We start from the raw sequence: 23,396 nt of genomic DNA, 5'->3' as shown, positions 1-23,396 counted from the left end.
CTCTGTCTCCCAGAGTTGGGGGAAGAAAATCCCTGTCAATGTATCAACACAATGACCCCTTTCTGTACCCAAGTATGTACCTCTCTGTGAGGTACCCTTGTTCAGCTCTGAGAAGACCCGAGCTACCTCCTTTTCGGCCTCTTGCAAAGCACTAGAACTAGGGGGGGCTCAGCCAGAATTGGGTTAAGATCATTCACCCGCTCCTCCCCCTCCTCCTTTCCCTCCCCCACCGAATCCCCTAAGAACAAACAATCCAGGCTAAAAGGGTCCTTGTTTTGAACTTTAGAAAGAGCTTCATCTGCCGCACTGCCTAAACTCCTACAGGCTTCCGAACTTTCATCATATTCAGAATCTGAGCCGCAGCTTAACCAACCTTGGTCGGCCTCTTCCTTCTTTTATGTACTACCTCTCGAATAGCGTGAGTTCGGGCGATCAAAAGTGTTGAGTTGCGCGTCGTCGGCTATCCGTCGATGATAGATGAATGTTGTCATCTATCATCTCCCCAAGCTTGCCCCGCCCCACGTGATGGCTTAAGTTGTCACGTGGGCTTTTAAAACCAAGTGAAGGCTCACCCACTGACCCGTCTGACCCAACCTTCTTTAAAGCCGGTTCAGAGAAAGACTTTGAGCACAAACGACTCTTTCCCATTTTAGCCACGTCAGCATAGGACGGGCCGCCCTCTTTAAACAACCCCTCTTCGAAAAAATTTGAATTAGAAGCCTTAAAGGGAAAGCTTCGAGACTTGGGGCACCCCTGCGATTGTTCCCCTTCCTCTGTATTTTGCCCACACACGCCAGGCTTTCCCGCCAGCCCCTGGAGGCCACGTGTACACCAGCCTGCAAGCTCGTCAGTTCCTTCAACCTCTGTTTGTCTTCCCCAAAGCAAGGCTTCATCTTCTGAAGCTAACCAGACCTTGTACCAAGCACCTTCTGAGAAAACTTCGAAGGCCCGCGGCAAGTTCTCCTGCTTAATCCCAACAACCTTAAGTTCCACAGCTCTCAAGTTTCTTGAGTTAACCTCCAACAGAACTCCACCCAATACTCTAACAATTTTCCTCTGTATTTTATCATTCCAAAGGTTGAAAGGAAGACTGAGAAGTTTAATCAAGAAGCTGTCGGCTCTAGATTCAACTTTGTTACAATCTGGAGCCCAAATCTAGGCCTGAATCAAACTTCCTTCTACAAGGAAAGTACTGAAGATCAGTTTCTTATCTCCAGTATCTAATAAAGCTTTCTTTTCAGCAAAAGGCAGCAACATTACATCTTCATCTAATCCCAACCTCTCTGCAATTACTTCTAAAACTTTCATCCAATTTCCTATCACCCTATCAGCCACTAGGACCACCCTCTTCTCCCAGCTCCCACTCCCTACTTCCAAAGCTACTCGTCGAAGGGCAGTCGATCTGGGCACCAAAACTTCAGGGTAATGCTTAAAGCAGGGCACCTGATTAAATAGGGCAGAAAGATGACAATCCTTCAAGCCAGGGGCTTCTTCCACTCTCCCTTCAACCTCCAAGAGAAAAGCCTGAAGGTTAAAAGCGAAGGAAGCCCACCCTCTTCGCTTCAGGCCTTCTGGAATACACAACACTTGCCTTTTGTTAATACCAAAGAGTTCGGTAACCATTATGAACCACCCTTTTCCATTCCTTTTTAGCACAAATTCGAACCTCTTGTTCTCACAGGTCAGCGAGTTTCTCCAACCTTCTTCCCGTAAGGAATTAACAGTTCCATCTACAAAACCTTTCAACCACACACAGGCCTCCTCTGGTAGGAGAATCGTCGCCCTGCTCCCTTCTCTGATTTTCAAGTGAGCCTTCCCCTTTGTCCTTCCCTGCTGAAACAGGAAAGATTTGGCTTCAATGAACAACTCCAGTCTCCATTTCCCCGCCAGCTTGTACTTCCTCTCCTCTCCCATCCCCTCTCCTAGTATGGCAGTCACACTAGTAATTGATCAGCTTAGACTTGACTCTTTTGATCATTGGGTTCCAAATTTCTTTAGATTTGCAGTAGCACCTAAGGGCAGCCCTAAAATTTTAGATGGGAGGGATCCCACTCTGCGATTAGAGCCTTTTCTTTTGAGAAATCGTTACTGTACCTCACCTTTTTTTTATCAGTGTTTACTTTACTTGACCTCACCTTACAAATTTTTATTTGTTTCCTAATTTTATTTTCCAAAACCCCTACTTATAATAATATACTCTATTAGGTTCCACCACTGGTCACTATTCCCAATTGTACAAATAGATAAAAAATTGTGAGGTGGGGGAATTTGAAAATTCACCATTTCTTTCTTTCTCATCCAAAGGAGGGTGGTGAAGAGAAAAGATATTGCTGAGGGAAGGAGGAACATGGTGCCCTTTGAATGACGCCTCGGCTAGGTACGGAGGAGGATTCGATTTAACGGTTATCCTTTTCTATCCAACAGAAGTAAGCAGAGAACCGAGAGCCACGGTTGCAGGATAGGTAGATAATATAAGTGGGTCCCTCTAAAAGTCGCGCATGGCTGCCGGGCACCACCTTGCCACTGGATTGAACCGCCTTCAACTCAAAAGAAAGAAAGAAGCTAAATGAAATCTCTGTGTGTGTATGTGTGCAGACTATAGCTCTATGTCATTACTATGGACCCTTCACATCACCTATCATGGGATGGATGATGATGGATGGCGATGAAGGGGCTGAATTTTCAAGTTCGTGGTACCCTCACTTGTACTACCATGTGGGCTTTGTTTCCACTTCAGCCCACTAAAATCAACTTTTCCACTCTTGGTGAGGTCATGAGTTGCGAAGTGATTGGGTGATAGAGGATAAGCTCATCATCTCACACACACCATTTCCATCTTTTTGCCTTGTAACTTATTCTTCAATTTTAAAAATCTGTTTGCTACACCAAAAGGTTTCAGCTTTTAAAGTTTATGGGTTTATTAACTACTATTTTTTTGGCATGGGTTATTAACTAGTATTATGTGTCTCGTTTAACCTTTTCTATCTTTGTCGTGTCTCGATAATCTTTCATCTTTGTTCTCTCTTTAAATTTTTATAGTGGTTGGTGGGTGCCTTGTTGAGTGATTCGAATTTGCACGCATGATTATATAAATGTTCTTGCGTACTTGCAAGAAGGTCCTCAACCACTAACAAAGTCCTTTACGCATTTCAGGAAATGGGTATATGATTAATTGTTTATTCGGATTTCAATTCTGCATTCTCTCTCTCTCTCTCTCTCTCTCCATTGTTTCATATGCTGCTGTCATTGCTTTTGTTACTGTTTCCCTTGCTGTGATGCACATGGCCTAGACCTATTATGCCTAATTTATGGTACATTGCTACATTTTCAACTCCTACGCCTTTTACATGCGAAGCGGAGACCATTCTTGATTATTGAGTTATTATCGTTCACTTATTATTCTGTGGCGATGTGCCATTGTGCAAGTGCCCATCTCTGCCCTCAGTCTTGACCCATCAATCCACTAAACTCACCTGGCATCTTCCAGGTTTGGATTGATAAAATCAACTCAATTCAGTTCCAATCTGAAAACTGAATTGGGTTTATTGATAAATATAATCCCAAATCCAAATTTAGTTTCAGCCTGATTTGGGGTATGCCTGGATATATATATTCAGGCTAATCCAGATTGACCCATCATGGATCAGACCAGATTATTTTGTGTGAACTGACCTGATCATCAGGTCTAAGTAACTATCTCTCAAATTAATGAGTTTAAATCACATTCCAGGTTGGGCATTTTCCGACCTAAATTGTTGATACCCCATACTCTCTACCTAGTGCCAAGATAGCAACCTTTGGATGTCTCCTAGAGTTCATTCCATGCCAGGTTCCTTTCGATTTGTTTATTGATGCAGAGCCATGTCTTTTGAGAATAATCTTGCTTTGTGTAGGATGATTAGTGGCAAGGCAAACCTTCTGATCTCATTCCATGATCCATTGAAAACGAATGGAGCTCCTAAGAACGTCGCTATTAGCTGTCAACTTAAGCCAGCTCTACTAGCTTACCGCTCTCGAGTCACATAAAAATTAAGCAACCACTCTTTCAAATTTTCAGGCGCATTGAGCTGCTTTAAGCTAGCCTTCTCTGAATTAATGACATGATTCTTTGTACTGTATCGATCCCATTATTGAAGTAGCTAGAAATGCTCAATACCCTAACCCATCATAGTCATCTTAAGGGACATGCATTACTTTATTACATATATATATATATATATATATATATATATATATATATATATATATATATATATATAAAATAACATCATCATCTCCCTCCTAGTTAGTTGTGTAGTTCTTCACTCTAGCTCTGGTGGATGCTGATGCTGTTGCTTTTATGATGTAGATATTTACCATATAAGGCCACATGTCGAGCTTGGAGCTCATTTGACATGTCACCCGGTGGTCATCTGGGCATCCATGTTTTCATGGTTATTCCAATATTCCTTCCTAGCAATATGTCAAACATTTCAGACTTGGATTATTAATGAACCCGCTCTCTGACACATACTGCTAACTAGTGCCAAAGTCAATTGGTACCAAGTTATGAAGGATGTAACTATTGGTCCCAGCCACAAATCCACCTAAACTGGGTCAACTCGTTTATGGGTTTGGTTGGCACTTGGCAGGTCTCTCTCTATACATGAGGCATGGAAGTATGGAACTAAGTTTTTGATTCTATTAGCTTTTGAGTATTGACGTACATTCTCTATCCGCATCTGGCTTAAGTTGACACTTTCGTTCATTCCAGAAGGGATTTGACCCTACAGTTTCAACCCAGTTAAAATCTGGCTCGACTTGGTCGATCATCATTGCCACTTCCATCTAATACAAGATAGCAAACACTTGGTTGTCTTACATAGACCATTCTCCATCGCTTTCTGTTTGTTTATTTGTGTACCCTTATCTTGTTTTATGATTCTAAATTGGTTAGAATCCTTCTGATCTTGCTTTGTTCTATAATTTCCAAAATGAATGGAGCTCAAGACATTGTTAGCAGGCCTTTGACCTTAAGCCATTATTATTTCGGGTAAAAGATTTTCTAGACAAGTAGACAGATCTCTCTCTCTCTCTCTCCAGTTTCTTTTCTAGTTGATCTGTTCTATATATCACTCCAAGTCATATATCCATTAGATAGTGAACTTCTATATTTAGTTACTGACTACTTTTTACTTCATTCCACTTCAAGCACCTATTTGATCAGCAGTTATCAAACACCACCTTGTTGATGTAAAGGCTGTTGAATTGAACTTTAGTCACTTACTGAATGAATGAACACTGAACACAGGATGGGGATGGTGTAAAAAGTCATTGATGTGGGCAACCGCGTTAAGTTACTGCCAAGTGAAAAGATTCCTGGGTCCTGGGGCAATTCCATATCTGGTTGTTCATATGGCAAACGGGGTCCCTCCTTTCACATTCACTTGTGACTATTCTCATGGACGGTGACAAATCGAATTTTGGGGCTACGCTCAAAAGCTGAATGCCCCCCCATGCAATCGTCATCAACCGTGAAGCACAGTCCACGGAGAAGTAGCCAGGCAGCGACACACCATCTCAGGATGCTTCCGTTTGAAAGGAAAGTTATCCCTACTGGGAAACACTTTACGGCATTAATGGAAGATATTCGATGAATATTGCTCATGTTCTGAATTCTGATGCTTCCATTCCATGGTCCCAACCCCCCCAATTTTATTGTCTCATCATGAGCGACCCCAAACTAAACCATGAGGCTTCATTATTAAGATTGGAATCATATTTATTGTCATCCCCCAGAATCAAAATATTAGCATATATATGAGCCTAGGGTGGCAATCACTGATCTAACCAACCCACCAATCAAGCACCCCACCCACAAAAAATTAAAGAAAAAGAATAATCTCAACTGAGTAGGCCGGCCAGATTAAAAAGAGAAATCCTTTTTTTTTCTTTTGCTTGTGACTTTGTGAGGCCTACCAAAAGAAACCTAACTAATAGTCAAAAGGTAATGTTTTAAAGGACAAATAAGAAATAACATCCCTCTGTATTCAACCTTATCAATACAAGTAGGGGTATTTTTGTCATTTTACTATGGCACCCGGTTTATTATCGGAAATAGGATGCCTTACTTTTGCCATTTGGATGGATGATGTGGCCAATCCAAGCCATCCTGTACGTAGGGAAGTTGATTTGCCACCAATTCTATCTCCAAATCCAAGAAGTTGGCGAGTTGGCTCAAGAATTTCAAGACCATTATTGTTCTCAATTAACCCAGATAACCACTTGATTCAGTTTCCTCTTTCAAGTATTGCCAAAGAAAGAGGTTGGGCTGGGCTGGGGAGTCACTACTACACTGACCAAAAATCGATTCAAACCAACCTATTAACTTGAGCTAAAGCCTAAAAACTCCACCCCTTTTTATGACTGATGCATTCCCCTATTAGATCTTAAAATCTGTTTGATATATTTTACAATATGAAAAACAAATCCTTGTAATAGTGTTCTCGGAAACCAAAAACCCCCCAAGTCCATTTGTGAACTAGACGTCCAGACCCAACCCCCATTAAAGCCAAATAACATCTCCAGTGAGGATAAGTGGTTGGTTGATTGCTTCCCCGTCAGTCAGGGGGACAGCTTTGTTTTCCCATGGCCCCTTTTGTTAATAATTTGGATTTTGGTTCCAGCTAAATTGCCTTGGGACAATATATTGAAACATACTGTATATTGATTTATTGAATTGGGTTGAATTACTCAGCCCTCTCTCTCTCTCTCTCTCTCTCTCTATCTCTCTCTCTCAGTCAAAATAACAGAACACTTGTCCGAACAAAGTTGTGGGTATGTGCCACTCAATCCAATAAGTGTTCTAGTCAATTAGAGAAACCACTAAACCTATTAATAAGTGTGGGTGTCATTGTCGGTTTGTCATCATGTGGGTTTCTTTATTCAAATGAAATTTGTAAAAGAAGATTGAGGAGCTTTAAACTTTTAATTGTCGGGTCTATGGTTTGATATTGATAATGGCTTCATTTGAATGCACTTAAAGCAAGAGGCAAACGAATTAGTTTCATGGAAAATACTTTTTGCAGTGTTTGGTTCTAAGCAAATGACCATGGAAGGAAAATGATTTTTCAAAATGGGTAGTTGTAGGAAAATGACATCCTTTCTACTCTTTGATAAGTCATTTTCCAAGAAGAAATTGGTGTTTCTCGATTCAACTGACACCCATGTAAAAGTAATTCATTCTTCCTATTGAATAGCATTTTTTGAGGAATTCATTCTACATGCAACCAAAAGCAGCCTAAATGTTGTAGAAGCATTGGCATAGCATAGGGAGCTTATCCAAGGCTGCATTAAACAATTGGTGCAATTGGGTCAATGGGTTTACCAATGAGAAAGGTGGGTAATTCGGGTCAGGTCTGGTTTAGACACAAACAGAAATTTTGAAAAGGTGGGTTGGCAGGTTGAATCAAGAACTGCCACAGCTAACTGAAAAGAGCTGGGCCGTAACATTCTGTGCTTCTTCTGTTGGCATCCAACGGGCCAAATAGTCTCTCCAGTCTGAGAACTTAGTATACAATAACAGTTTCTGATACTGTTCGGCTGTCTTATACTTCAATCGACAACAATTCCTAAATTGTGCTTTCGTTGACTTGACATCCAGGAAGGCGCATATATGTTCCACAAGTTTAGACGAATATGACGAATGCTAGCACCACGAGCCACAGTGGCCATGGGCCTCTAAAGCATAAAAGGACAATGAGTGAACAGGGCCCAAAAAGCGAGTTGGCTTTGGTCCTTCGGAGAGGACCCAGCTAGTCCAGATCCAAATGTAGAGGTCCAAATCTATACTGGAATTTTGTACACCGGTCCTGCTCATGGGTCGGTTCCAGCACATGCCACATGTCTTGGCCAAATTGTTTTCGGATTCGGATAAAAATGTTGGATATATTTTTACAATACGGATCTTTGTGAATATCATCAGGGTTTGGAGCAGGATGGATTTATTTCTAGGGTCCAAAAAGGGAAGGGACCTGAGACATTCAGAATGGCTTATTCTTTTGTCTTTCAGTGAATAAAGCCATTGAAGAGGGTGAATTACATTGGGTTCCTCATTACTACATCCCTAAACACTTGGTTATCCACTAAAAGACGTAGCAATAAGTGAATCAGTTCAGCTACTTCAGCCATGATCAAACGTGGGTGTCCACGGTTCAGCTATTTAACCAAATCATGGCCCTTTTTTGTAAACCGAATTGGTGGTATCAGTTTTTTCATTTCATCAAATCGAAATTGAACCGGTCTGCCAATCGATTTTTGACCAGTTCAGTTCTTTGGTTTTTTGGTTTTTTATATTTATAATATATATATATAATATAATATTATAAATAATAAATGATATATAATATATTATAAATATTTTAAAAATATATAATATATTTGTAAATAGATAATTATAAATATAATATAAGTATATATTTATATATAATGAATATATATTTATATAAAATACATAGAAATTATATATAAAATATACATATAAATATATATACTGATCGGTTCGGTTAATTGTCGATTTTTTTTATAGGTTAATCAAAAACCAAATCGATCCTTCGGTTGTTCAAAAATTCTGAACCGAAACCAAACCAACCGATTCATTTAACCACAATTTGTGATTCAATTTTCTCGATTCAGTTTGATTTTTCAGTTTTTCGATTTTTCATGAACACCCTTAATTGGCACATCATCGTTCTCCAAACCAGAAACAATTCTTGGGCCTCTCTCTCTCTCTTCTCATAAGTTGCCAGGTTCCCATATGGCCATCATATCCATCCACGAACCACGAATTGATTCACTTGAACCTATTCCTCTGATTCACAGCACAGCAGCGAATCAAATTAAAGACAGAACCAAATCTTGGTACTTGGGTTAACCAGCCAGGTCACAAATCACAAAATCGAATCAAACTGTGAAGTTTATAGATGGTACTGTAGTGTAGATGTCTAGAAGAAGATGATTGTTCAGAGGAAACCACTCACCAAAAAAAAAAAAGCAATGAAGAAGATGCTGTAAGGTCCAGTGTGTTTGATGAGCCATGAGCCATAGCTCTGGAAGTTAGAAAGATTGTTTTGTTTAATTTCAACCAAATTAATGATGAACATGAGGGATCTCTTTCTCTCTCTCCCTCTCTGATAACAATTCTCTGGAGAGGAGAGAGAAGTGCTTTTTTTTCTTCAACGTTGAAAACTGATGGCTCATTGTGGGTGGAAAGCATGTCCAGAAACCTTCGGGGAACGTCTCCCCTTTTCTCAGACATGTGGAGGGAGGATGATGATAATGATATGACCCATTCATATTATCTATCTGTTCTATATGCATATATGGGTGCTTGGCCTAAAGCCAAATCTTCTACAGATTCAAAATCCTCTTTTTTTTAAGGCCGTGTTTGGGTTGCAATACAAAAAAAGGTTATAGGGATGAAACATGGAGAATTGCTGTGGAAAGGCGATTTTAAGATATCAATTAAGCAAAGTAAAGTGGAATGCCTTGTGGAAACCTGCCAAAATTCCCACCTCTTGATTCTCATAATCCAACCGCATTGTTCCAAATCCAAAGGGTATGGGCCACTTCACTTCTATTTGGGTTTAATTTCAACCCTAGCTACAGTTACAAGCAACTTATTTTGTTTTTCTTTTTGACTCTAATCAAGCTATAGGAATGGAACTGTGCAATTTTCTTAATGAGCAGCCCCTTGGAGAAATCCGAGAAAGGAAGTTTGAAATGACTTTCTCTCCTTAGATTGTGTTTTGGAGCTGGGTGGATTTGGGTTTTGAGGCAGAATTTGAATAGCCAATTTTACGAATATATGGATTTCATCATATGGGTCCATTTTGGGTGGGCATAAAATCATCAACACGGGATTATGGGCTTTGAATTTGGCATTCTAGTGGAACCCCAGGGATTTCCAATCCACTCATACAATAATGCTCACAAACAGCTGAAATGGAATCTTAAGGGCTATTTTCATCCCCAAATTCAATCCATCCAAATGAAGCTTTGAAAATATAAACTAGAGTGGTATGTATATAAAGTTATATTTTCAAACACAGTTTAACCTAAAAGCTTAAGTTATTAGGTGAAGTCACTGATTAGGTTTTTATTTTCAATCAAGCCCACTCACACAAAAGTTCATCAGGCTTGAAGGTGGACAAATAGAAACTCATTTAATTAATTATAATAGGAAACAATTAGGATCGAATACTATACCATTTGGTCAAAGCGACTCAGATACCATCTCAAAAAACTTAAGCTATTAAATGAGGTTCCAGAATAGGCTTTTATTCTCTAACATATGTTATAAATAATCCATTGTCTATATACTTAAGAATGAAAGGCAACTAATGGAAATTGCTGACAATGAGTGTGGAGCCTCAATGGAAAAGAAGAATGTGATTTGGATTGAACCGTAAAATTCAGTACACAGGGTTAAAAGATCAACCTCATTCGTCTTCCAGAGTGGCCATGACAGAGCTGAAGTCTTCGTTTATTGTAAGCTGGCCTATCTCCGGGAAACTTCATCAATTCTCTATCAACTAAGATCTCTCTCTCTCTCATGTGTCAATTCAAGTGGCAGTATGAGCGGAATCATTCTCAAGTATTTGAGTCCACGCCATTGTCATTCTGTACATTTAATCCAACATTTATATTCCAAAACAGTAGTCTAATCCAACTTTTGGATGAAAGTATTTTGCTTTGGGAGTGCAAAACAGTGATTTATCCAATATAATCAACTTTTGCTGAGCTCGGGATAATAATTTTCTGTTAAGGCCCAGCTCGGCCGATGAACAAGTAAGTGGTAGTCTCTGTAATTTAGCCCCTCCTCCCCCAAAAGAAAAAAATAAAACATATACACGAGTAATATGGAGAAAGTACATGAAAGGCCCAAGAATGCAAGGTGCAACGGAAAACACAAAGGCCCACTTTTTAGCCGAGGAATATTTGGGCTGAAGAATATGCTTGATTTCTGATGGTTCATTATGGACGCTTCCATTTTTTTTTAGCTTCGTGAACACAGAGAACCGAGTTTACATCTGCGCTTCACAAGGGGGCGCCTCACAGAATATCTCCTGATGATGATGATATCATCGGTTCTGATATTTTCAATATATGGCGAGAATGTACTGTGGGACGTTGTGGGGTGCAGATTTGAACTCTAGACAACCCTATTTTAACCCTCCAAAAAAAAAAGAAATAAGAATATCAAAAAATATAAAATAAAATCATCCTATCCGTTACTACCGGCCTACCCACATATACAACTCTCCATCTGCTGTGAACATAGACATATAAAACAGGCCAGCTAACACACTAGTGTGCTCTGCTGCAAATACAGGTGCAAAATTGGGTACATAACCAAACTCATGATTGATTAGGCAGCCCGTTTTGCATGGCATGTATTTGCAGCAGATCGGCCCAGATCCTGACAGCACATACACACAGCCCAAAAAATTGGAAAAGTAGAAAAGAAAGCCCCAATCCATGGCCACTGTCACTTGTAAGGTTTTAAAAATTGGACTGGATATGAAATTGTTCTAGAGATCGATTCCTGAGTCAAATGGTCCAACCATTCAATTCAAATGAATGGCTTGTTCTAATTTAAAAATAAAAAGTAAATAAAATTAAAAAAAAATGTCAAAAATCATTATCCGAATTGACGGTTCAATCACCCTTATAAATGAATCATTGACCAAATCAACAATTTTTTACCAAACAAATAGTTTTAGAATAAAACAGAACTGGTCACCTGATTGATTTCCGAATCAGCCGATCCGATCGTCTGATCCAATCTGATTTTCAAAACCATGCTCCTTGAATGCGAACCTTGGCGAGCAAAAAAGAAAAGTAAAACTGCTTAAGCTTAAGAAGCAACCCATCCCAATCGAACAACAATGCCGCCTACCCTTCCCTTCCTGCAACCTCTTTCTTGTTACTTGTTACCCGAACTCGCCCCTTCCACTTGCAAAATTAATCTTCCTACCTACCTACCCACCCATTATTTAGATATTAATCCACCTCATAGGATAGACTCCTCAATTAAGCCCTTGCTACCAGAATAACCATTTCTACTCCACACATTTCTTGTGCCTTCTTCCCCACACCCTCTCAACTTCTTGCTCAATGAAATCTCTCTCATCCAATCATTTGAACAACTTGTCTGCTATAGAATAAATTCTAATCTTTTCCCACCATAAAGACCTTTTTTTTTCCACCATTATTTCCCCTTTTATTCTTTCTGTTGACATTTTCTTTTTCTTTTAGATCCTTCAACATGAAGCAAATCGAGTTGGGATTTCCTACCAATGAAACACCTTCCCACACCCTGCCAACTTGATCCGGTATTGCACATAGTGAGATGATTACACTATGAAACTAGAGACCACCATAAAAGTAAGGGTGTTAATAAATCGGTTTTGGATTGGATCCCGTCCAGTCTAAAATCAATTTGGATGGATTGGACGGACCAATAAGACATATTGGATTGGATCAATTTGGTCCCAAATATTTATTAGATTGGATTGGACTTGATCCGTCTGTAACAAATTTATATTGGATTGGGTTGGATTAAGTCAATATCTAATCCATTAATATAAGATAAGAATATATGTGTGAATGGACTGAATTTGGGTCGAAACCAATCTAAATAAAAATGAATTTGAACAGTCCAAACATTGAATTGGACCAGTCCAAATTAATCCAAAACAATCATTGAATTGGATTGGACCTGGTCCATTTATAATAGACTCACATTGGACTGGATCGGATTGTACCAAATGACATACCTACATAAAAGTGCAACCCGTGATGTATGAAATGTACAATGTCAGTGGAGTGTTGTCAGTCCTGTTGGAACAGCCGGTGATCAAGATTCAAGCAAATCACTCCTAGGAGTCTGGATCTCCTGCACATTTTCTCGTACATCCTATCATAATGTGCCAGATCATCATCGCACAATTAAATTTCTATAACTAGTTAAGGATGTGAAAGTGCATCCCTTTGCATTGTTTCCTTACTTTTAAATATTAAAATACATTAAAGAATTAGAAAACTCTCTTCTTCTTCTTCTTCAAGGGGTTTACTGCCATTTCCTTTTAAGAAGCCAGATTTATATAAAAATTTCTAGCCCATGTTCTCTGTTTTTGTTGTGAGAAGGCTTTTGCAAAGAGAACTGGATGAAAGCGTTAAAAATGGAATGGGAAGAAGGAGATGCCTACAGTCTACTCAAGACACAACAATGATGGTTTAGACAAATTTGGGAGCTTATCTTCTCCATCGTTCTAGAGCACTGCAAGCACTTTGAAAGATGCATGATAGCCTCGGCCAAATATAGAAGCCCTGACCAAATTCAAACCAAGCATAAAGTTAAATCACATGATGGGAGGTTCTCATATCTGTTGTGGTTGCTTAGAAAGTTCAGGTTAGATTTTGTTTGCACCGGAGGAGACACCCTGTTTCAGGGTATTTTGCACAAAAAGACATGGGTGATCTATTGCTTCTCCCATTGTAGAGGGAAATGGGGAAAGGAAACATGCAATGATGTAAATAAACAATAAATTTTGTTGTTTGCCCTTTGTTGCATATTAGAAACAGATTTTACTTTGTTTCTCCTCTATTGTAGATAGAGAGGTCAAAGAAATCCTCCTCAGAACCATTAGTAAAGGAGAAAAGGTTTCTTCTCTTTTTTGTTTTTATTGTTTTTAATATTTAAAAATCAAAGCAAAGAAACGGAAATTCTCCCAGCATTCGTTAATCAATTTGCACGTGTAAGAGTTTAATAGTATGAGACTGACCTGGCACATTATGATAGGATGTGCATGAAAATGTACAGAAAATTCAAACTCTTTTCTTCAGCCATTAGATGCAGACCTGGCAATTGGGTTGGGTGGGTCGGGTTCGGGTTGGGTCAAGACACTTTGGGTTGATTTTGGGTCATGTTATCAAATGCTAGACCCTGACCCTAAATGTTCGGGTTAGGATTGACCCATGGGTCAATTTGGGTCATTCCAAAAAAATAACTGAAATTTAAAAAATTAAAGAAAAACTACATAAAAAATGCCAAAATTAAAGGAATTAACCTTAAAATTCCAAGTATAAAATAAAAAAAAACTTGAACGTATAACAATTTAAAGAGTAAACAATAAAGAGTAAAGACTAAATAAAAAAATTAAAGAGTGAAAACTTCTAATAATGCATATATAGTCCCAATTAGACTTGACAATCAGGTCAACGGATTGACCCATAACCCAACCCAATTTTTTGGATCTGGTCGAATCGAATCGAGCCATTCTCACATTCAAATAGCTATATATGAGACCCTAACTCTGTTTTTCGGATTGGGTCAACTTTTTGTCAGGTCTGGATGCATGACAACACCATTTTAATGAACCCTCTTTTCTTTTCTTTGTTTAGTTTTTTATTACGGCTTTCAAAGGTTAAAACTGTATACCCAAACAGACGAAATACTGATAGACGACACCAAGAAAACAACCCGGAGGACTTTAGGAAAGGGACAATTCTGTATATTTTGTCTGAATTAGCTAACCAAGAGAATGCAGTTACTACCTTCCTTGGCACCTTATCCTCTTGAGAGAAATTATCTAAAAAGAAAAAATCTAAAATTCAACTCTGTCCAACTCCAGACAGTCCAAATAGTTCTCCAGATAATCTTCCTCTTGCGCAAGCCACTACCAACCTCAGATTTGTCTTCTTGGGAGTCTCCGGCATGATGACAGATAGCAAGCAAGCAAAGGTGAAAGCGTATGTGTTAGAGCACTCGGTTACCCAGCATTTGAGATAAAAGAACAAATTCAGAAACTCGTATACTGTTGTAATCAAATACATTTATGTCTGCTTTTGTTTGTATTTATCCTGTACGCATACAACTTATTGTGTAAATACTATACAGGACATTGAAAATTCTTCTCTTTAAGTTCTTTCAGTATCAAATCCTTTTACGATAAGGTTCTTTCTTCTTAAGGCACTTGCTCAACACAGCAGTCCACACCATGGAGGCAATTTTTGATGGGACCCCAGGGATCCAAAAAGTAGTATTAAAAGGGAAATTTCTACTCTCCCTTCTAGTTCTAGCGCAAGATTTAACTAAAGAAATACGCTGTTTGGGTCATATTGAGATTTCCTGGGCATCTTTCATTGGAAGATTGTTTAGTCCCCTTGTTCGTCCCACCTTCATTTCATTTATATTGACAATTTCGGATTACAATACTTATGCAACATAGTGTCTAAAACAGATCATAACTGTCTGGGAATCGCTTAAACTATACTAAAGTGATAAGGAGTGCAAAGAAATGACCAACCCTGATGGAATCCGCGTTCTGTGCACTCACTGGATGATTGCACCCAGGAATCACATTCCAACACGTTGACCGGGGAAATAAGCACAACGTCAACAGTCAAAGGCCCGTTAACACAGGTTTGGCGGTTCAACCGGATTCAAACTGGCCACAATGTCCCTGCCGGTGGTTGTCCAAGTAGGCAAGGTTCAAAATATCGATACTTATTGTTCCGGGACCCCTCCGATACACCCTTATAGTGGGTGTATTGGGGGTCTGACCGGTTCAGGGGGTGGAGGAGCCCTAAACCGCCCCCACTCAATCGGTTTCAGAAAAAAAAAAAAAAAAACACAATTGATTCGCCCGATATACCCCTACCAACGTATTGGACATATCGATATTTTGAACCTTACAAGTAGGTGGTTGTCCAGGTGGGTGATTTCTATTGATACAAGAAGCCCCTTGTAAGAAGAAGAAGAAAAAGAGGCCAGAAACGCATCACCGGAGCTCTCATCGTTCCCGTTGGTGGTTGTATGGTCGGTGGTTGTTCAGGTGGGTGATTTTTGTTGACACAAGAAGCCCCTTGTAAGAAAAAGAAGAGAAGAAAAGGCCAGAACGTGCTGCCGGAGCTCTCACCATTGCCGCCGACAACCGCTGGTTCGAGTCATTCGCTGTGGTATGGTCACTGGTGTGTATGGGTTTGGCGGTTTGTGTCCAGTTGAACGGCCAAACCCATGTTAACGGGCCTTTGACTGTTAACGTTATACTTCCCCTGATGGACGTGTTGGAACATGATTCATGGGTGCACAAATCCAATGCACCCATGGGGTGCACAGAACACGGACTCTACGTGATGGAGCAGGACAGTCCAACCGGTAGAAATAGGCATCCCAAATTGACCCGATTAGGAAATCTTTTCTTTTATACATCATTGGTAGGTAAGTATAGTTTATATTAATAAGCAGCCCTTTATAATATCATATATAGGTAACTTTTTTCCCAAGTGATGGGAAAAAGAGAAGATATAGTGATGGGAAAAGAGAAGATAGGTATCAGCTGCAAGAATTCTTAACACACTACAGTTTGATGCACACCGTCTCGTCACCAAACACTCCAGAAGCTCTTAACTTAATCATATGTACAGTATAAATACATACTAAATAATACAGAAAACAAGGCTTTACACTTTACATATTTGTATTTATATTCCTTCCAAACCGAACCTTAATATTTATCATTCTTTAGGTATTCCTTAATATTTATTTTTCGGGACAAAAACAACTGTCATGTACAACAAAAATAACATGATTTTGCAAATGTAGCAATTTTTTTTCTTTTCTTTTGATAAATCAAAGCATGCAAATTGGCAAATATACAAATTTCTATCATGAATTTTAAAACCTCTTTTGGAACACTCAGGATCTAAAGCCTTTCCCTTACAAGTTTATTTTGTTTTAAAAGTCTGGTTCTGTAAAAGTAATTACCAGAATTAAAATATTTCCTCTCATCTGAAGTTTTCATGTGGCCTGCCTTACCTGAAGCCCAAATTTGAGGCCCACCAACTCGAATTGAAACATTTAAACCACACCCAAAATTTCTTTCCTTTCAAGCAGAGCAAATCTTTTTCTCATGGTTCATGCATCCTAATAGACATTATCATGTCAAGTGAGTTAGATCAAGATAAAATGAATGAAACTTAGTTTTACTTGACAGTTTTGCGGTTATGGTGTAAGATGTTATATGATGCTCAACATTTAAACAATTTAGTCCATGTACGACTTGAACTTACAAACAAGAGCTACCAGCACTTTAAATTATTATATTTCTTTCTATTTATATATTCTTGTGTACTAAGTTTTTTTTTCTTTTTTCCTTTTAGGACAAAAGGTGACAGCTAGGGGTACAAATGGATCGGATCTATTTGGTCGAATTCGGATCACCCCTGGTTGGATCTTCGGATTAGATTCTATGATCCAATCAAAAATCAGATTGGATTCAGATCAAATTAGATCCAAAGATCCGATCCGATCCATTTGCATCCCTAGTGGCACCTCACTTCTTTCAAGCATGCATTTCACCTTGCACCTTGTGTCTCACACACTAGGAACCCTTTGGCTTTGGTTCTACTTCTTGCTTTTAAAAAAACTAGAATAAATACAAAAAAAAAGAAATATGTAATGTACAAGCACCAACCAAGATAATATGCACAAAGTTTTCAAGGCGCCAAGGCAAGGTTAGGCAACCGAGGGGTGCCTTGTGCCTAGGGGATGAATTATTTTTAAGTAAAAACCACATATTCTAGGGTAGTTCCCTAAGTTTCATAACCATCTTTTTCTCAATAACTATCCATAATTTTCATAAGAAAATTATAAACTTCATGTTTAATTTCAGAAAATCAACATATTTATGAGAAGAAAAAGACTAAACAAAAGAAAATTAAAAAAATATAGGGACTGGACCCCTATTTTTGTTATAAGAAAAAAAGAAAAGAAAAGATGGAAGAAGATGTGGAAGAAGAAATGTGTTGATTAGACAAAATTTTAAATTCTTCTCTTGTTAGTTCATATTTTGAAGTCTTTGGGGCTTCAATACAGCAGTTAGCAATATTTGTGTTAGTTAAATCCTAACAAATAAGAAAACAATAAAAAGAAATTAGTTTATAAACACGAAAAATGAATATTTTTTGTTTAATAATGTCTATTTTATAATTATAGTCTAAAAAAAATAACAATATAAAAACATTTTATAAGACAGTATACAAAATTGCTTGGCTGGGCGATATGGTATTAAAACATAATCCTAAGCTGCAATTTTGGGTTAGAAGATGCAAAGCTAATTTTAACTCTCTCTCAGGTTTGTAGCATTTGACAGAGTACAGCTGCACCGTTCAACAGTATTAAAAAAAAAATGGCCAATCTTCAATTACCCCCATCCAACAAATTTTTATTACGTTGTACAGTTGAGAACAGTGACAATGAGGGGAATTGATGCCAATACAAAGGAGGGTGCAGTGTCATAAAGTGAGGATTTGAAACTTACAATTTGTTGTGACTGTACGGACAAACAAAAATTTGTGAGGTGGGCTTCATTGAAGATTTCCCTAAACAAAAATCATCCCACATAACAAAGAGTAGCAAATGCTTTGTCCAATGGATTATCCACATTTTTCCTGAGGATGCATACTCTTAATGCCCATGAGAATTTGAAAACAAGATATATAATGTGAAGAATAAACCATAAAAACCAATGGTAATGCCCATATGTACAGAGATCCTCAAGACCTACATTTGATTCCAAATGATATGGGTAGGTGTACAAGCAAACCAGACATCATGCGACATTTATTTAATAGAAAGATCCTACACTTGCAATCTGAAACATACATTCTTACTCAGAAAGGATGAAAATCACCAACATTATTGCTGTCACAAAAACAAAAAGAAAAAAAAAAGAAATGGACTCTCTCCAGAAACTGTATCTACATTTTGCACATCCTAGTGTTGGGGAAATATTTCAAAATCATTTCTGGCCTGAGAATCACCTGACAGGCGATGACCAGCTCTTTGGGTCCTCCTCCGCTCATAATCAGGATCGTCTGTAGGTAACTCGTACCTACAAACAGGGCAAGTATTACGAATGCTAAGCCATGGAATAATGCAGTCTCCATGGTAGTGGTGGGAGCACGGGAGCCGCTTTGCTTGTTCGCTTGTAGAAATCTCATCCTTGCAAACTGCACAAAGGACATTGTTGTTCTGCACATCGTCCTGAGTTAAAAAGATTGATGGAAGATTCTCAACAACAGTTTTTGCAGCAGGAGGACTACCCTTCAGAGAAGCTTCAGTTTCTGCAAATTGTCCAAAAATCATCTCATACTCTGCTGGATATATGTAAGCATCAGGATCAGCCAGGTAAGATTCCTCGTGTTCTAATTCTTGGTTCCTCTCCAAGTTGTTGGCCGTTAAAAGTACTTCCCACTCCAAATTCCTCATGGTTTCTTCCCTGTCTTCACCCGCTTCTTCTTCAGATCGAACTTCATGGATTTCAGTTGAAACTGATCTCTCTTCATCAGCATCTATCACCATACTTAGAACCTCTCTCGCATCAATGACTTCCTCCCACTCAAAATCTTCATTGGCGTCCCTCTGATCCTCCAGATGGAGACAATCCCAACAAAGAGGAAGACCCAGATCATCAGGAGCTCGATCCAACCCATCATCATCATCATCCCCAGATTGCAAATCAATCCCCAAGACTCCCACCTCTTCATCGCCAGAATCAGATTCAATGTTAACAAGCCGAGGACTGCTCTCCTCATATGGGTCCAAGGAACGGTAGTTCGAATCATCACCAGATTCAGAGACAGAAGGTCGTCTACCCACGAAGAAATCGTCCCCACGCTCCCGAATCATAAACCCACCGCTGTCATCATCCTCCCCAGCATGTCTATCAAGAGCCAACCCCAATCCTAACCCTAGGTCAAGAAAATTAGAGCCGATTTCATCATTCCCCTCAAAAACCCTAAAATTCGAGTCGTTTAGGGTTTCCGAAAACGGGTTATCCACCCTATCATTATTACCAACAATATGAGATTGTTCCGCACGGCGTTCAAACAAATCCATAACGAAGCTTACCCGATCTTCATGGTTGAAGTAACTCACATCGGCGACGGAATCGGAATCAGAGCTGTCTCCATCGCCAATATGACCGCAGGCCTCCCGCTCGTCGATGTCATCCCCATCGAAGAAAACCTGAGCATGAACAGACGGATCTGAAGGAACGAATTCGGAGAGGCGGGGAGAGAAAGGGTCGGAATCAGAGACGTAGATGTCGTCATGATCCAAGTCGTTGGACCAGTAAGGAACAGAGTCTAGATCTTCAATATCTTCTACTCCTTCCTCGTCATCTTCTACAGAGAGGTGGAGATCCGAAACCTCCGCCATGGACGAACAAAATTGAAAAGCTCAGAGAATTTCTTTTTAAATTTTTTTTTCCTGTTTCGCTCCTTGGAAGGTTTTAAAGAGAAGTTAAGACCAGAAAAATTACATATATACCCTTGCTTCTTTACGCGTTATTCAACAGTCTTTTTTTGCACCTGCGACTCGGCGAGCTGCGGATTGCCCTCTATGGTTTGCGACCTCTCGGATTTTTTGGTTGTTAATTTTGATTTATTCTATTTTCTACATTTTCCATTGTTTACTAAAATGCCATTTGGATGGAATCTCAATTCTGTGCACAATCCGAATTTGACAAGAATTTCAGTGTTTGATTCAGCTCAGATTCTACGAATAGATTCTAAAATCAATTCGAATCCATTTACTTTTTTTTTTATAAGAAAAAACAAACATATCATACAAGTGGCAGTAGAAAAGTGAAAATTCCAATTCACTTTTGCTTTGGGTTTTGCTTATAGAAGTAAAACAAATTTAAGTCAAGTCAGAATTTGCATTCTGTTCATTTGCAAATCAAATTACAATGCAAACAAAACAAATTTAGCCTTAAAGCTCAGTTTGGAAAGAGTACAAATATAAATATGTACAGGGCAAATATATAAAAAATAATCCAAAGATTTTATTTTCATTTACAAATTATAAGTGTCTGTCTGCCTTGCTTCTTTGTTCTGACTAGTTCTATTAAATATAATGTTAAATTTAGATGGATTCTGCTTTTGACATCTAAAAAAGAAAATACAAACAACAAAAGAAAGCAAATATATCAGCTTGTGGAAAGACAATTAAAATCTCATAGGACAAATTTATGAAAAGAGTCAATTATTATATAAATAAATAAGATGGTATTTAATGTATTATTTATTTAAAAGAAAATTACTGAAAAAAAATCAACAAATATACTATTGAATTGGTTGGGCAAAAGTAAGAGGGTATTCTACAACATGAATGTTTTTTATTTTTTGTATGATTTATGAAAAATGGTGAAACATATTGTATGTTTTAAAATAAAACTTTTTTTAAACTATAAATCGAAGAATATAATTTTTTGTTTCAGTTTTAGAAACAAAAAGCATATTTACAACCAAGAACATGTTCTCTAGGATTTTTTGAAGAAACTATTTGTTTCCAATCGACACTGTTTTAATTTGTTTTTAAGGGTGCGTATTAGATTATAATACGGAAAAAACAACTGAATAATAAAGTGAAATTTTGATTGGTCAAAACTGTTTCCATAATAGAGAGAGAGAAAGAGAAAGGCCTGATTCGTAATTAGTCAGGGCGGTGGATTCGGGCTAACTACGGATCCAGCGAAGACTTTAAAGTCTTAAGGAGTAATGATGCATAACACCTAGTAGGAAGGTTGATGAGAATAAGGAGTCTGGAGCTAACTATGTGCTAAGGCCCAAGTCCAAGTGTTGCTATTCTAATTTTTAATGGGTAGTGTATTTTAGGTAGGAAGGGGGCCATTTTATATTCCCAAAATTCTGACTAATCCATAGAATTCTGATCATTGGCTCCATCTTCTACCAATCTCACTGCTCACTAGTGTATTTTAGGTAGCATGGTCTCTAACTTGACACGTGTACACATTTGGATGAGTATGACAAGTTGGTCACAAACTACTTGCTTCCTTGATGGGATTTCATTTTTCTTTATTCCATTATAAAAAATGGGCAAAAAAAAATAGTTTGGAACAATAAGGCCAATAAAAAGAGGTTTCAGACATGAATGCGAAATAATGCATACAGACGCTATCTTAACAAGAATCCTTTTAATGGTGGGAAGTGGGAACCAATCATCTGACCAGACATGTGGCAAGTTTTTTGAGGAAAACATTACAAATAATCTTTCAATAGTTCAGGTAATAAGAAATTTGGGGAAGGGAGCATAGTTTTTGTTCCGGTGAGATTACAAGTCCTCCTGGGCCTGCCACATGTGTTACATTATTAGCTTATTACCGTAAGATGAACGACACAGATCGTGTACTGGTAGTGGGTAAACCAACGAAAAAGCCTCCTACAATGAGCAATCACATGGTGAAGCCTACAAAGGAACCAACAAACTCTGATTCAACAGGAACAGGAGAGAACACATCTTTTGCCCATCTCCTTCCAAGTGGATCGCTGAGAGACCCAATTCTACTGCAAATTTGATGCCCTCAAGATAGCCAAGAACTTTAGACATGTGGCAATATGCAGCAGCAGCCTGCAACCTCCCTTAAAAAATTTTGACATCCGAATTCAATTACATCTCCAATGGATATTGAAAACCAATGTCCGATTTCCGATTCGATTAAATATTCGAATATTCGATTTCATTTGAATTTTTCTGGTTAATTATTTTAGATAATTAATAAATAAATATTGTATTTATATAAATTATATATAGATATATAAATTAGTTATATAATTTAATTATTATACATAATATAATATTATATATAAGATTAAATAATCAGTTGAATTCGGATATTTATAAAATCAAATCAGGTCATATCCAAATTCGATTCGATTAAGTCAAATCTCGAATTCAAAATTGAATTTTTAAATAACGTTAATGCCCCTAATTTCTAGGCATACAATTTTATTTTCCTGCATCCCATATAAATTCACAAGATTGACGCCACATGTGTCCCACAAATTGTAAGTACTAAGTAGAGATTGGTCCCATACGATATACAAGGTTTTGCACTATATATATTTGAGAATGGTGTAAATGCAAATATTCACAATGTAAAACCTTGTATAAGATAGTTCTAAACTTTGTAGTTGCACTCTTCCCAAACCAAATCTTATATATTTATCATTTTTTTCTTACAAAAAATGAATTGAACACACTTTTCCCATTAAAAACAAAGAGTAAGAAAAAGAAAAGCATTGAGTCACATCAGGATGACAACACAACAAGAGATGATAGCCACGTACTATGACTCCAAATTTTGAAGGAGAAATTCAAGACAGGAAACCTCGTCATTCACAAAGTCATAGTGCCCAAGCCAAGAGAAGAAAAAGCTCGAACCTAACTAGGAGGGACCGTACAGAGTGACCAGAGCCCTCGGCCTAAGCACATACAAACTAGAAGACCTTGATGGGAAGTCAATGCCGAGGAGCTCGAACACCGG

The 23,396-nt window shown here is 38.3% G+C and overlaps 1 protein-coding gene and 1 long non-coding RNA gene across 2 annotated transcripts; both read right to left on the bottom strand.

Annotated features, from left to right (window-relative positions):
* Nucleotides 1-10,291: 10,291 nt before the first annotated feature.
* LOC148800996 (uncharacterized) lies at nt 10,292-12,176 on the bottom strand. The gene is made up of 2 exons (XR_016084573.1): nt 11,783-12,176; nt 10,292-10,659 (listed from the first exon to the last, which is right to left on the bottom strand). It is a non-coding gene; the product is annotated as an uncharacterized LOC148800996 (long non-coding RNA).
* A 6,411-nt stretch (nt 12,177-18,587) lies between these two features.
* On the bottom strand, nt 18,588-20,320 carry LOC104600329 (uncharacterized). Its single transcript, XM_010263216.3, has one exon. The coding sequence runs from the start codon at nt 20,264-20,266 to the stop codon at nt 18,821-18,823; it is 1,446 nt and encodes a 481-aa protein (XP_010261518.1). The 5' UTR covers nt 20,267-20,320; the 3' UTR covers nt 18,588-18,820.
* Nucleotides 20,321-23,396: the final 3,076 nt, after the last annotated feature.

This window comes from Nelumbo nucifera, chromosome 3 (assembly GCF_055504915.1).
Source record: "Nelumbo nucifera cultivar China Antique chromosome 3, China Antique-T2T, whole genome shotgun sequence".
NCBI lineage: Eukaryota > Viridiplantae > Streptophyta > Magnoliopsida > Proteales > Nelumbonaceae > Nelumbo > Nelumbo nucifera.
Note: the sequence above shows the minus strand (reverse complement) of the source record. Positions and strands in the feature narration are given on the sequence as shown.

Bases quoted from the DNA above. Each gene is read 5' to 3' on its own strand.
- LOC104600329 (XM_010263216.3), bottom strand. From the start codon at position 20,266: ATGGCGGAGGTTTCGGATCTCCACCTCTCTGTAGAAGATGACGAGGAA.